Below are 15,484 nucleotides of genomic sequence, written 5' to 3' on the forward strand. Positions count from 1 at the left end.
TGGTACTAGTACAACAATGTTAAGTATCCACACAAGAATCTTTACTCAGTTGGTGGTTTCAACTCGGTTTTAAAGCATCATAGAGTGCAAAATGTGTCCCCGTTAATCAGTTCGCCATCCTGCCATATTGGTGGATCTACCGTCGCTACCCCTCTCAGGCTACCAACAGAATCGATTTAAATTCACACAAAATCTCGAAAAAAAAAATCCACACTGAACTGCGAACACTTACACACATTTCGACGTTTTGTCCCTTCGATGTTTTGTCCTTTCGACGTCACCCATTCCGTATAAGGTCATCATTAGAGTGCTAGCAATGATCGCTCTATTGTCGCCACCGGATCCAAGCATTTCAGCATTTCGTTCGAAGTAGATCAACCCGCAAAATAGTAATGGCTTCAATACTCATGAATCGGTTCCGCAATCATTTCTTTTTTCGAATTGAATAAATTTGGGAGTGTTGGAAATGGTACTGTGACTCTAATTAAACTTTTTTCTCTTTTTACATTTGGAACCCATGAACATATCCCTCAAGAATCGTTCAACCAGGCCACCCTCTAGGTAAGTCGATGCTTCATATCTCCAGCTTTCAGTTTCGTTGCATCAACCATCAGTCTTTTGATGTGAAGCAATTATACAACTATGTATGTATTCGATGACAGCAAGTGCTACCGATAAAAACTTGAACTCTGGCATAAGTCGCGTGTTATACGCATTCCGAAAAAAAAAATACACTTCCGCATGATGTTATTATCACTGATATAGGTAGCACTACTTTACATTGTATAGTACATGTTGATGACTTGTTTAAGGATCGCGTGAGGCGGTTTTGCAAAAAATGAAAAAAAGAAGAAAAACTGTTCGAGTGTTGAAATATGCTTTCACACCAGCTGACGGATCGAACACAATGTTTTCACTATCGGTTTATCTTGACCGTTTTCGCTAATGATCACTAGGTACAAATATGTAATGCAATAACGAATGTTCTTGGTCTATCTGATATGCATAGCACGAAAATGTTACAGATAAGGTAATTTTCAGTTTGACGGAGTCATCCATGCTTCCAAGTATTTGGCTTGCTCGGTTAAATTCAGACTGGCGAGGTATGTTGACGCAATAATGAGATTGTGCACGTTCCAAAACATTCAAAAACAAGGTATCGGTTTCAAGGTGAGCCGAACTTGAACTCTTATCGCAAGGCGCAGATTCCTCGCCTGCCAAAGAAAAGCAAAAGTGAAGACTTTTCGGGAGAAACAGCCTAATTGTGGGTGTAATGCTTGGCTCGCGATATTTTTCCGCACTTTTTGTCCATCCTTTTTCTACACAAAATTTCGACCGAGGCAAGGCGAGTAAATTTATCATATCGTACCCCGTGAATCTCAAGCGGAGAGCTGGATCACTTTTGGTGCCCTCCCTCGCACCCGTGCGAGAAGGATTGCGCCAAACGCCGTGCGGTCGTAGAGAGCCAAATAAATTCAAAACATTTTATAGAAGTTTATACGCGAAATAAACGAACGAAATAATTATAGCCCTCTAGATGTTCCGAATGTTCTTCACGACCCCAGAAAAAGCAAGAAAGAATTCTTGAGCTGGACATTTTCCGCGCTCACCTCGCAGCTCCCACCACAGGCGATACGGTGACGGTATTGCAACCATAGGGTGGAAGTACCAGTAATGGTAAAAGGCGAATTTTCATATCGTGGGATTACAATCAAGGAACTGCCGAGAGCATTCAAATTCAATAATATTAATACAGAGGATCGCGACAGCCAATTAACAATCAAGCGCCCATAACCAGTTAATTTACCCTACAAGCCTCTTCCCCCCGCACACGAGTCCGGACAACGTGGAGGACCCAAATTAAAGGGTCGTTTATGGTTCAAAGTTTGATATTTTCGTCCTAATTTGATTATACGGCACGGCGGCGTTTTGCCGAGATTTTTCTTCCTCTCCCGCGCAAACTGGACCTCGACCTGAACTGCAAATCCTCGCGCGAGCGAAGGGACGGGAGATACCTCGGTGATTAATAGATATCAAGAGATTTATCAGTCGTGGCGCATTCTGGGTGTAGGTATGTGTCTGCGGCAGTCGCGCAGTTATCCTCAAAAAAAAAGAAAGATCATAAAGTCGGAAATTAGGGGAGTCATTTTCGCGGAAATCTTCAGATTTCGACGACGGTGGTGGCGGCAATGACGACGATGACGACGACGTCTGCCACTCGGGCCCGGCAAATCACATCGCATCAGAGCACAGCGCGGTACCTGTCGGGATCAAAAGTTACGTTTATAACTTGACTCTTTTTTCGATCGTTTCACTCCATCTAACTTGCCGAGGCGTGCAATACCATGCATTTCGTGAAAAAATCTTCATTTATCTTTCGAGCGTGGTTTCTATAATTGTCCATCATTATTAAAGCATCATGTTAACACGATTCTTTTATGTCATTATAATGATGGCGCTTCGAACTCCGCCGATCGCTTTGCAGCATCCCTCACGGAGATTTGAGGATTAGTCATTGGCCCTCTCTAGTTGTCCGTTAGTCGGTGCAAGGTGACGGCAACGTTCGTGATTGGGATCTGTATTTTGCGGCGGATCACGCCAGCAGACGTTGTGAGTAGGGTACTGTCTGCTGAATATTACATACTGAAATGCTTCTTAATTTGAGGTCGACCCCGCGTGAGGCGCCGAAACAAGAGTTTGTCTAGGTTAGACGAAGAGGACTCAATGAAACATCTTTAGGGGTCGTTTATAAACCATGTAGACTTTGGTGGAGATGAGGGGGGTCTGACCAAAGTGTACGCTACATTAAAAAAATTCAAATTTTTGTGCCGATTATAGTTCACGAGAAACGGGTCACAAAAAAAGAAATAACGAGGATTTTGTTCGTCTTTACAGGATTATCTTGTTTAAAAGTTATTTATTTTTAATGTTTGATTTTCAAAAGAGAGATTTTTTTTTGATTTTTAGTCAGTGTCCAAGTGAAAAAAGTTCTATTAACCAGCTCTTAGAATTATAGACGAATTTCGCACCAACTCAACAAGCGGTTGGAAACACTTTCTCAGAATCGAATGAAACTTGGTGGACATGAAAACTAGGTTTTTATAAGCAACTTTGCATACTTGGCTTTTTGAAAATTTTCAAGAGTAACATTTGAAGAGGGCCTAACTTTTTTCAAAGATTTTTTTTATATCGATGTTACTCAAAAATGACAAGACCTACAAAAAAGTGTTGTATGGGGTCTTTTAGGGAATAGTTCAAGCTTTCATGAAAAAATATCAAAAAATATATAAAAAAATACACGCTCAAAAATATCATTTCAAAATTAAAAGAAAAAGCCCACTTTTTTATGTTTTGAAATTTTGTCCCAAGAAAGCAATATAGTTGCCTAACTTTCCCCCATACATCACAAGATGGGCACTTTTAAGGAAAAAAAGTTTTTTTAGCGTGTTGTGCATTAACTCGTACAGGATGTGTATCAAGAATCCTTACACCAATCCAATAACACTCAATGGGCATAACAACTTTGTTTGGTTGGGTGCCTTCTATTTCTTGGCGTTACATTCCAACTGGAACAGAACCTGTTTCTCAGCTTGATTAATTAGTTTTTGCTGAAAAGCTGTGTGTTTACCGCTAATGTCTCTCTGAGCCCCTGTATGGATCTCTGAATGCTTAAAACAGCATTCTGTTTGCTGAAATTGTATTATAGTCTGCCTAGAATGTTTGGACGAATTTCGCGCCAACTCGACCAACGGTTGGCAGCACCCTCTCAGAATCGAACGAAACTTTGTGGGTCTTGTCATTTTTGAGTTACATCGATTTGAAAAAAATCTATGAAAAAAAATTAGACCCTCTTCAAATGTTACTCTTGAAAAATTTCGAAAAACAAAATATGCAAAGTTGCTTAGAAAGACCTATTGTTTATGACCACAAGGTTTCGTTCAATTCTGAGAGGGTGCTGCCAGCCCCATAGAAGGGTTGGCGCGAAATATTTGTACCTTATTTGACACAGATTATAGTGACCTAAGGTATGTATGAGGGAGCAATATTTGTTGTATATACATATAAATATAAATATAAATTAATATTTATCCACATCATATTTATGTTTGATATAAAAACAACAACTCCAATAGCCGCTTAAAAGTTATAAAGATAAGTTTGTCTATTGATAATGCATCATTCTCGTGTCAACCCGAATTGCAGCCGCAAAAAAAAACTGCGAATCATTACACCAGTTATTGCAACGAACATACATTCACGTGGCTTTGGTCATCAGTTGGATAAAACAATGTATATTTGTGAGTCATGTCGTGGACTGTTAGTACATAATGGGCTCCTTTTATTAAAAAGAGGTGGTCGGATGAAAACAAATTAGCTCTAGGTGAGGTGGGGTTGAGGACTCGCAACCCTCAACAAGTTATCAAGAATCTATAAATCTTGGTAATGAAATCCATGACTCAACCTTCTACAAGTCATCATACTAATGATGTAAATTATCATAACTTGCTCATTTGAATGTTAATCTACAAGATTGAAATGCATAATATGTTTATTAATATATTTTCAGAAACGGTACCATCTCTAGAATCAGTTCCTTCAGCGGATCAATTGCAAGGATTATATAATGTGAAAAAAAATAATTCTGTAGTTCAAGTCTTGGACGTATCACCGATCTCATCGAGTAATAGGAGGAAAACCACTAATCGAAGTACTTTTGGAACTATTACTAAGACTATAGACGAGTTTGTTGCGTATTTTGTAGAAAAAGTTGATAAGCTTATAACTCATGATTTCATTTATCATTCAAAATTCAGCTCAAGGTTACCATTGGAATAATTCTCAAACTACCATTCACCCCTTTGAATTGTACTACAGAATAGAAAATAAGTTGGAAAACTTGAGCTTTATAATCATATCCGAAGTACTTACCCACGATACAATAGCAGTTCAGTTGTTTATATAAAAACTGCTGGATTTCATTAAACAATCGAATGATTTCTCAAAAATTACTTTCATGTCAGATGGAGCAGCAGCTCATTATAAGAACAAAAGAAAACTTTGCCAGTTTGTGCAATTTTAGGTCCAAGTATGGATTGGAAGCAGAATGGCCCTTTCTTCGCAACTTCAAGGCAAAGGTCCATGTGACGCTGTTGGAGGTACTCTCGAGCGAATGGAAAAATGGAAATGGAAACACTATCACAACTCCTCGAGAACTGTATGACTGGGCAGTTAAACAGACAGATACACATATAACAGAATAGAATTTCTGATTTATATCAAATGAACAATATGCAAAACTGTCGGAATAACTTGAAGCACTATACAGGCACATTAAAACAATACCTGGTACACATACATTCCATTCCTTTGTTCCAATTTCTGAAAATTAAAATGAAGCTAAAAAGTTTTTGAATTCAAAAGATAATCCAAAAAAGTTGACTTTGTTTCAGATAGACTAAAGATCTAATATTCGGCAAATGTTTCAATAAAATGTATTGAAAAAGGATGTCTTGAGCCCTTTTCAAATCGTAGTCTAGAATGTTTTAGAATGTCAAGCTCGTTAAGATATAAAACAAAACAAAGTAGTTAAGCCCATTAAGTTTTAATGGATTGTTATAAGGATTCTGGATACATTACTTTACGAGTTAAAGTGCAACACGCTAAAAAAAATAACATAGAAAAGTTATTGTAGGAAAAACTTTTTTTTCTTAAAAGTGCCCATCTCGTGATGTATAGAGGAAAGTTAGGCAACTACATTAACTTTCTTGTAAAACAATTTCGAAACATAAAAATGTGGGCTTATTAAGTAAATTGACTTTTAATTTTTAAAAGATATTTTTAGCGTGTAAAAATGTTTTGATAATTTTTATACATTTTTTCATCAAAGCTTGGACAATTCACTAAAAGTCTCTCATACATCACTTTTTGTACAACTTATCATATTCAAGTTATTTTTTTGTGAAAAAAGCGGCTAATGCGCAACACGTTAAAACAATGACATGAAAAATTTTTGTTAGAAAAAATGTTTTTTCCTTAAAAGTGCCCATCTTGTGATGTATGGAGGAAAGTTAGGCAACTGTATTGACTTTCTTGTAAAAAAATTTCAAAACATAAAAAAGTGGGTTTTTCTGTAAATTTACTCTTAATTTTTAAAAGATATTTTTTAGCGTGTAAAAATGTTTTTATATTTTTTTTATATTTTTTCATGAAAGCTTGGACAATTCCCTAAAAGCCCCCCATTCATCACTTTTTTGTACAACTTATCATATTCGAGTTATTTTTTTGTGAAAAAAAGCGGCTGAAAATTTTTGACCAATTTTAAATGTTAGTCTAGGTTAATTTTGAAAAAACAAAATATGCAAAGTTGCTTGAAAAGGTGAAGTCTTGAAACCTACAAAATTTCATAACATTCTGAGAGGGTGATGCCAACCCCGAAGACGAGTTGGTGCGAAATTCGTCTATAGTGAAGTTGCTTGCAAGACGGTTCAAAGCATATTAGGAGGTTGCGCAAAGGGGTTAAAGGACTTTGAACAAAAGGTTGCTAAGTTATTAGAGTTTTCCCAAAGATTTCCGGGAGTTTTAGGGGCCTTGAATTCACAGGCTCACTTGTAAGCTCTATAAGCTTTCAGAGTGGGTTTGGGGAGGAAGCGTTTCAAGATGTTTCAGGGTGTTTCCATTAGTTTCATAAGACTCAACTTGGGGGTTTTGAAGCGAGTTCAACACGTACATATCAAGGGAATTTCACGAGCCTTCAGGGGCTCTATGAGGGCTTAACAGGGCATCTTCATAACGGTGTCAGAGTGTTTCATGAGTGGAGTCTGTGCGGTGTGTGAAGACCACAAGAGGAACCCCTTGGTGGAACTCCGATCTGGCGAAGCTCAGGAAACAATGTAGAAAGAGTTGGAACAGACGACGTTCGGCTGGATCGGAGGCTTTCAGGTCGGCTCGCAAGGCCTACCAGAAAGCTCTTCGGTCTGCTGAACGATCCGGCTGGAAAAACCTTTGTACAAATGTTTCCAGTCTGAGTGAAGCCAGTCGATTGAACAAAATCCTTGCAAAATCTAAGGATTTTCAAGTGAACGAACTTCGTTTGCCAAATGGTGATTTCACTTCTGTAGTACCTATTACAGGCAGCAGAAGAAAAATAAATAGCAATGAAAAGAAATGAAATAAATGTCTATAATTTAACATCGAAGCAAATTTTGATTCATACTGACAGACAGAAAATCTCCCTTAGTGTTTGTTAATTCCCATCAGTTCAACCCTGCATCGCTGTTACTTTTAGATTTAGAAGCTTGACGAACGCCGTAAAAGCTTCTCGGGTAAGTACAACCCTGCATTGAAGATCAGAAAAAGAGGAAAAGCTTAGCGAGGGTTTTGACGAAAGAATGAAAGCTTCGTGAGCAAGCGGGAATGAGCTAGCTCTGTGGCGGTGAACGAGTCATTCACTCGGATAAGTTTCGACAGTACAGTCGCGCGTGTGAGAAATTAAAAAAAAAAAATGGACGCTCGTCGCTCGGAAGCGGAAGGGAATCCGAATTCCCAGGACGACTGTCGTGAGGATTACGACAATATATATATATATAAGCTCTAGGAGTAATTCCGAAATATAAAATATAAGGGAATATATAGAAAATATAAGGGAAAATCAAGGATGAACTCTGAAAACCTCAAAGAGAAATCCTGAGTTGAATTCCCAGCGCAACATTTTTTTGTCTCAAGAGCAAACTTATGTGTCTCCGAAGGATTTTGGGTCGCTGAATCCGAATCCGGGCTCAGATTTGCTCCGAAACGTCACAATTTTGAGCTATACCTCAATTTATAGGGCAAAATATGCGATTTTGGGCTTTTTTGACTGCAAGCCATCAAGCATGGAAATATTTTTTTAAGCAATCAAAAGGTTAATTGGTCAATTAACATCTAAATTAACGACTCATGCAAAATATTTAGTTTTACCTGATCAAATTTGATAGATTTAAGCATTTTATGTTAGTATGAAAACTTGCATGCAACTTTTGGAGGGTGACTTGTATGGGCCAAAGAAATCCCGGAACTTTTGAAGAGAAAAGGGAAAACCTGCTTAAGAAAAACTTTGGAGTAGCTGTAGTAGAAATCCCATAAATAACAGCTGTGCTGCAACTCTCGGAGAAATCCCGGGAGGATCTTGTGAAGAACATCGGAAGGAATCGCGGAAAATCTTCAAGCGGAATTCCGAGAGAAGCTCTTATGAAGATCTCGGGATAGTAAATCCGGGTAGAAATCCCACGAAAATTTCTTCGGGCAAAACGCACGAGGAACTCTGGGAGCAATACCGAAAAAAACCTCTCGAAGAAATTCTAAAATTCTTTAGGATCCTCGTGAAAACTCCAGGAGAATTCGGTACACATTCAGGAATCCCAGAAAAAAATATTCGAATCTTGGAACATGCCAATTGGAATCCGGAAGGAATTAAAAAAATAATACCAAAAAAACTGGCTTGGAAAAATACGGAAAGAAACATGTGAGAAATCCTGGGAGGCATTCCAAGAGCTATTGAAAAAAAAAAAAAATGAAGTTCCAGAAGGAAACCTTGACGAAACTTCAGTAAAGAAATTCTTAAAGTCAAGCTTGTAGCGGTATTTCTAGATGATTTTTTTTATTGAATTTGTATATGTAATAGTCCACGACTCATCTTAGCCTTATCAACCAATAATTGTTCATAGCCGTTCAATAAATCATTCCACTAGCTGTTTTACGTTCAACTAAACAGACCGTTTTTCATTATCAAGCCCAGTTTCGCGTTCGAAAGGAATCGCTTGACCGATTCCTGGCAGAAACTTTCTACAGTGACTGCCATTTGAATTGTCATTTCTTTGCAACTGCGTACTGTGATCGAAGAAAAACGGTTTCTTGGGCGATCCTGGCGAGGAATTTTCAAGACGGAAGGTTATTGCCCCAGTCCGTAACCGAAAAGAAGTAGAAGAATCAAGATGAACCCGAATAGAAAATGTTCCGGAATTCAAGACGGCTGCAGAAATGGAAGTCGAACTGAAGCAGGAAGCTTTCATGTTACGGGATCCATAGAGAAGCTGAAGGGGCGTGAAAATTATTCGATCTTGGCCTTCACGATGCGTATGATACTGTTCTGTGAAGACAGCTGGAGTGTCATGAAACCTGCTGAAGGAGAAATCGTTGCAGCTGATCTCAAGATGCGAGCGCAGGCATAACAATTTGCTTCAGTTTGGAAAGTCATAGCCATAACTATAGTCTAGTTCTCGATGCGGCCGATAGAGCTGAAGCTTGGAAGAAGCTGGCCGAAGTTTTTCAAGACTCTGGCTTGACCCGGAAGATTTGACGATCCGGCTCGTGAACTGTTCAAGCGTTGAATACCTATTACGTGAACTTCAGCTGATGAGTACCAGCCACAAGCTATCGACGATTGGATTCATGGTGGATGACTCCTGGTTGTTGGCTATAATAGTAATAGTACCTATTACAGGCAGCAGAAGAAAAATAAATAGCAATGAAAAGAAATGAAATAAATGTCTATAATTTAACATCGAAGCAAATTTTGATTCATACTGACAGACAGAAAATCTCCCTTAGTGTTTGTTAATTCCCATCAGTTCAACCCTGCATCGCTGTTACTTTTAGATTTAGAAGCTTGACGAACGCCGTAAAAGCTTCTCGGGTAAGTACAACCCTGCATTGAAGATCAGAAAAAGAGGAAAAGCTTAGCGAGGGTTTTGACGAAAGAATGAAAGCTTCGTGAGCAAGCGGGAATGAGCTAGCTCTGTGGCGGTGAACGAGTCATTCACTCGGATAAGTTTCGACAGTACAGTCGCGCGTGTGAGAAATTAAAAAAAAAAATGGACGCTCGTCGCTCGGAAGCGGAAGGGAATCCGAATTCCCAGGACGACTGTCGTGAGGATTACGACAATGACGCAGTCGGTAAATTTGTCAGGTAAATATAAATCAATCAGTGTGTTTTGCGGCGCAATTTTGAATTGCTCTGACGGAAAGACAGAATCATCTTGTTAAAATGGCGGACGATTTATGTTTGCAAACATTCGATATTCCCGACGGAAGGGCGGAGAATATCATCGAGGCTACCGGCGGAAGGACGGAAAGCTTCACTCGATCAACTCTTTGACGGAAGGGCTTAGAGTTGCATTAGGAAATCTTCCTAATCAATCCAATATTCCCGACGGAAGGGCGGAGAATATCATCGAGGCTACCGGCGGAAGGACGGAAAGCTTCACTCGATCAACTTTTTGACGGAAGGGCTTAGAGTTGCATTAGGAAAACTTTCTAAGCAATCCCATATTCCCGATAGAAAGACTTCCGGCGGAAAGCTTACTACGATTTTTTTGTCGGAAGAGTTTGTATTTCAAAATATGCCAGAATAAGCTAGATATATCTGTCTATCCGTCGAGGAATACCTAAGTAAAAATATAGAATTTTTATGGAATATGGATTATTTCAGAATTGTTCCGAAGAAACGCAAGTCGAAAGAGGTTCCGGTGCCAAGTCCGGCATGCAAGATCCCGAGAACTAAAGGCAAGCATACGAAGTCTAACAAATGTACGGTGGCAGGTTCCGCAGCTGAGATTTCCAAAATCGAAGCCAAGTTAGCGGCCGTCGTTCGAGATCTGGAGATTGAGAGGAGTCGCAGCTCAGCATTGGCCGAGCAATTGAAACAAGTTCAAGAAGGAAATTGCAGCTCGAAAGACAGCGTCGACAGCATGGCAACAGGTTCAGCGGCCGGGCAAAACTTCTACGCGGGAGCCGGCCCATCCAGCACTCGACGAGCGGAGCAGCTGTCTGCGTTGGAAGGCACTCGATTTGTTTCATCAATCAACCAGTTATCAGTATCATCTGTCAATATACCGGAATGCAAAGCGCCCGAAGGGGAGGAATTACAAAGGCACAGCTTCGAAATGTGGAAGGAAATGCTGCAGGACTCGATGTCACTGGCAGGCGTCCAAGACGAAAAGATCAAGTATACGGTGTTCAAACTAAAAGCTGGACCCAAACTGCTTGATATATTCCGCAACACCAAATCCGATCAAGGAGCACCTAATGCTGAAGAACTCCCGTACTCAAATGCAATGCACAGACTGAAGGCCTATTTTGGTTCAGGATCGGACGTCATGTTGCAGCGCAGAAAATTGGCCTTGATGACACAGTTGGAAGGAGAAACCGACTTGAATTTCATTAGCCGAGTTGGAACAACTGCCCGACTCTGTGACTTTGGCGAAGAAAAGGAGTTCGATGAGATTGTGGCTACCGTAGCAGGGCATGCTAGAAGCAAGGAGGTACGAGTTACGGCCCTTCAGATGCTGAACAGCGGCGGCACACTCACCGATCTTATCGATAAGATTCGCCATATCGAAGCGGTTCGAATCAACGAAGAATATTACGAACAAAAGCATGGAAAGCAGGAGCCCGTCGTTATTGCACAGGTGGGTGCCACCTACCTTGGAAACAGCGGATCTCGAAGACCCTTCAACAGACGCGGACCGCAAGAACGTAGGATTCAAGCAGCAGGATCAAAGAGGAGCCCATTCCGTCCGGGTCAACGTCGTTCTGACAAGCAATCGACTACGGGAAGCGAAACTGGTCGTTACAATCGTTCCATGGCTCCGAACCTGTCTTCTGGCCAACGGTGCTGGCGGTGCTCCAGTTTTTATCACGCGCCGTCCGAATGTCCAGCAAAAGATAAGGTGTGCAGGAACTGCGGTCGAGTTGGCCACTTTCAAAGGGTGTGCCAGTCCATTCCAGCCGTTCCATCAACGTCAACACAACCATCAGTGTCAACGGAACAACCGCGTATTTCGGCCGTGGCGAAAAGTGATGGCGATGAGCAATCAGCGAATGACGTAAGTGAACTAAAATAACAATTTTAAAGCATTGACATAAGTATGCCTCTTGTCTCTTTTAATTTCCGTTTTACGAGTTTCTTACCTGGAAATTATTCACTGAAATGCTGAGCAAGAAACATTAAAGAAAGTAAATAAAATTTGTAGATTGTTGATCTTGGTCTTAATCACAAAAGTCAAACAACAAAAGCATGGTATATGCGCTTTGAAGTTGTCGTTTCGAACATATTTTCGAATTAGAGCACAGTTTCGAAAATAGACTGAGGTAGCGTTTTTTAATGTGAAGGTGTCGTATACGCTACAAAAGCTAACATTTATTATTTTGAATGTACTTACAAATTAATCATATGAATTCAAGTGCTTAAACTGAATTATATTCTATTGAAATAAAAGATTCAAGAAGTATCGTGTCTTTTGTTTGTACTTGCTAACAAAATCAATTCGTAATAAACTCGATACAATGTTTTACAGTGGGAGCCTAGGCAGGAACACGTTGAGCCTCGTGTTGACCAAACCCTCTCCATCAATGTATCCGCCAGCGAGACCAAAGAAGAAATCGGCAAGGATAACTTCGCACTGAAAACTGATTTCCGCGTAGCACTTCAGGGAATGCTAGTAAGCGATACATGCTGTCAGGTAGATCCTTTTCTGCTAGCAACGGTCGGTAAGGTAAATGAAGGGATCATTCGGTGTGAAGTAGCGGGTATGAAATGTGATTTTTTGATCGACTCGGGAGCACAAATCAATACGTTTACGGAGGATCTTTTCAAAGCGTTGATGGCCGATGAAGACTGCAGAGAGAATGTTTACAACATTCAAGAAGGGTCTGATTGCTTGGTTCGTGCATATGCATCTTCTGGAAACATCACGATTATTGCGAATTTCGAAGCATATTTGTACATCAGCAATGACAGGCCCGTTCACATCGAAAAATTCTACGTGGTTCGAGAGCTGCGGTCTCTGTTGAGTCGAGCTACGGCAAACCGGTATTGCGTCCTAATGCTGGGCCTGGAGGTACCTGTGAAACCAGATGTCCAATTCGAACGTATGGCAGCCAGTATCGATGTTGAGCGAGACCTGCGTGTTGCTTCTGTGACTTTCGATGGAGTGTTCCCGAAGTTCAACGTTCCACCTGTCAGGATTTCGTACAACAAGAATGAGGTTCCCTGTAGAAACATTTTCATGAATATTCCTCACGCTGTGAAGCCAATGGTTGAACAAAGGTTACAGCAGTTGGTCGAAGCCGAGATAATTGAGAGAGTGTCCGAGGATATGGATACATCTTTCTGTTCCTCCATGCTCGTTGTACCCAAAGGAAAAAACGACATCCGGTTGGTGATAGATTTGAGAGGACCAAATCGCTATATCGACAGAACGCCGTTTCCGATGCCGACGCTAGAGAAGATCTTGGTGGAACTTGATGGAGCTACATGGTTTTCCACAATTGACTTGTCCAACGCTTTCTTCCATATCGAACTGGATAAAGATTCCCGTCACCTGACGAACTTTTTTACGGAGTTCGGTATGTACAGATTTGTCCGATTGCCATTTGGGCTTTGCAACGCTCCAGATATTTTTCAAGAAACCTTGCAAAGGCAAATTCTTGGAGGTTGCCTAGGGGTGAAGAACTATCTGGATGACGTCTTAGTCTTCGGAAAGACAAAAGAAGAGCATGACGCCAATCTGGAAGTTGTCTTATCTCGCCTGCGTGAGCATAACGTTTAGCTCAATGAATCTAAGTGTGTTTTTGGTAGTAACTGCGTAAAATTCGTCGGGTTTATTTTGACTGGTGATGGATGGAAGATGGAGGAAGAGAAGATCAGCGCTGTCAAGAATTTCAGACGTCCAACGAGTTGCTCCGAAGTGAAAAGTTTTCTTGGGCTGGTGACATTTGCTGATAAATTTATTTTACATCGAGCGGACAAAACGGAGAAGCTTCGTTGTTTGGCCAATGCAGAGAGGTTTTATTGGACTCAAGACGAGGAGGATGAATTCAACTACCTGAGGTGTGAAGCATTGAGAACCATCGAAAAGCTGGGATACTACAACGCAACTGATAGGACTGAGCTGTTTGTTGATGCATCACCGATCGGGCTGGGTGCTGTCCTAGTGCAGTACGATGAGTCTGGATCTGCTCGCATCATAGCATGTGCATCCAAAGCCCTTACAACCACGGAGCAAAAATATCCACATTCGCATAAGGAGGCCTTAGCGGTCGTATGGGGCGTGGAAAGATTTTCGTTCTACCTACTCAGCAGATCATTCGTCATTCGTACCGACGCGGAGGCTAATGAATACATTTTCAATTCCAAGCATCGGCTGGGTAAACGAGCTGTTTATCGGGCTGAAGCATGGGCTCTACGGCTTCAGCCGTATGATTTCGAAATAAAGAGAGTTCCTGGTACAGATAATGTGGCTGACGCTCTATCGCGGTTGATACAGGAAACGCAGCCTGCTATGCCGTTTGAGGAAGACAACGATAATCACTTTTTATTTGCTTTGGATGCTGGTTGTATGGACATCACATGGGAAGAAATTGAACGAAAATCGGAAGAAGATGAGGAGCTACGACAGGTACGTGCAGCTATCGCATGTCAGCACTGGCCCGCTGGACTTGGTAGGTTTGAAACACAGAAGGATACTCTACATGTTCTTGGATCTCTCGTCTTCAAAGATGACAAGTCAATTTTGCCGAAAGATCTACGACCTAAAGCGATGCACCTGGCACACAGTGGACATGTGGGAGAAACAGCGATGAAGAGAATTATGCGTGATTTTTTTTGGTGGCCAGGCATGGCATCGGATGTTGTGAAGTTCGTAAAGCAGTGTGAGACTTGTACTTTGCTATCTCGAAAGAATCGTCCAGTCCCATTATCAAGTCGCGAGCTGCCAGAAGGACCATGGGAGATCATTCAAATTGATTTTCTTTCGATCCCCACTTTTGGTACCGGTCATTTTCTGGTGGTAGTCGATACTTATTCACGCTACCTATCAGTGATTCAGATGAGACAAACAGATGCGGAGAGTACCAATGCGGCTCTATGCGAAGCATTTAAGGTCTGGGGTTGCCCGAAAATTATCCAAAGCGACAATGGCTCGCCATTCCAGAGCACTACTTTTGTGAAGTTTTGGGAAGAGAAAGGAGTGAGAGTTCGGAAGGCTATTCCCCTGAGTCCACAGACAAATGGTTTGGTGGAAAGACAAAACCAGGGAATAATAAAAGCGGTATCTGGATCAAAAATTGAAGGTGACAACTGGAAAGCAGCCTTGCAACGCTACGTACACCATCACAATACCCTAATTCCCCATTCACGACTGCTCGTCACACCATTTGAGTTGATGACGGGGTGGAAGTTTCGAGGAACATTCCCAAGCCTCTGGAGTGGACTCAACAATGAACTGGACCGAGCCGACATCAGAGAGCGTGATGCTGAGTCAAAGTTGATAAGCAAGAAACATGCGGACACAGCACGCGGAGCCAAGGATTCTCACATTGCGGTGGGTGACAAAGTGTTGATCCTCCAACAAAAGCGCAACAAGGTCGATCCTAATTTTTCATCAGAACCATTTACAGTCGTTTCAAGAGACGGATCGAAACTTGTTGTTATTAGTAAGAATGGAGT

General features: G+C 41.1%; 1 protein-coding gene and 1 long non-coding RNA gene across 2 annotated transcripts; one reads left to right on the forward strand and one right to left on the reverse strand.

The window, feature by feature from the left end:
- The first annotated feature begins 9,470 nt into the window (after positions 1-9,470).
- LOC109409203 (uncharacterized) lies at positions 9,471-13,629 on the forward strand. Its single transcript, XM_062856068.1, has 3 exons — positions 9,471-9,943; positions 10,466-11,861; positions 12,333-13,629. Exons 1-3 carry the CDS (start codon positions 9,849-9,851, stop codon positions 13,584-13,586), a joined length of 2,745 nt encoding a protein of 914 aa, XP_062712052.1. The 5' UTR covers positions 9,471-9,848; the 3' UTR covers positions 13,587-13,629.
- Positions 11,681-12,317, reverse strand: LOC134289715 (uncharacterized). Its single transcript, XR_009998631.1, has 2 exons — positions 11,947-12,317; positions 11,681-11,870 (listed from the first exon to the last, which is right to left on the reverse strand). It is a non-coding gene; the product is annotated as an uncharacterized LOC134289715 (long non-coding RNA).
- Positions 13,630-15,484: the final 1,855 nt, after the last annotated feature.

This window comes from Aedes albopictus, chromosome 3, assembly GCF_035046485.1.
Source record: "Aedes albopictus strain Foshan chromosome 3, AalbF5, whole genome shotgun sequence".
Classification (NCBI taxonomy): Eukaryota; Metazoa; Arthropoda; class Insecta; order Diptera; family Culicidae; genus Aedes; species Aedes albopictus.

Coding starts and splice junctions, on each gene's coding strand:
- LOC109409203 (XM_062856068.1), top strand. CDS start 9,849: ATGGACGCTCGTCGCTCGGAAGCGGAAGGGAATCCGAATTCCCAGGAC. Junction 9,944..10,465: donor GCAGTCGGTAAATTTGTCAG/GTAAATATAAAT, acceptor GGATTATTTCAG/AATTGTTCCGAAGAAACGCA. Junction 11,862..12,332: donor ATGAGCAATCAGCGAATGAC/GTAAGTGAACTA, acceptor AATGTTTTACAG/TGGGAGCCTAGGCAGGAACA.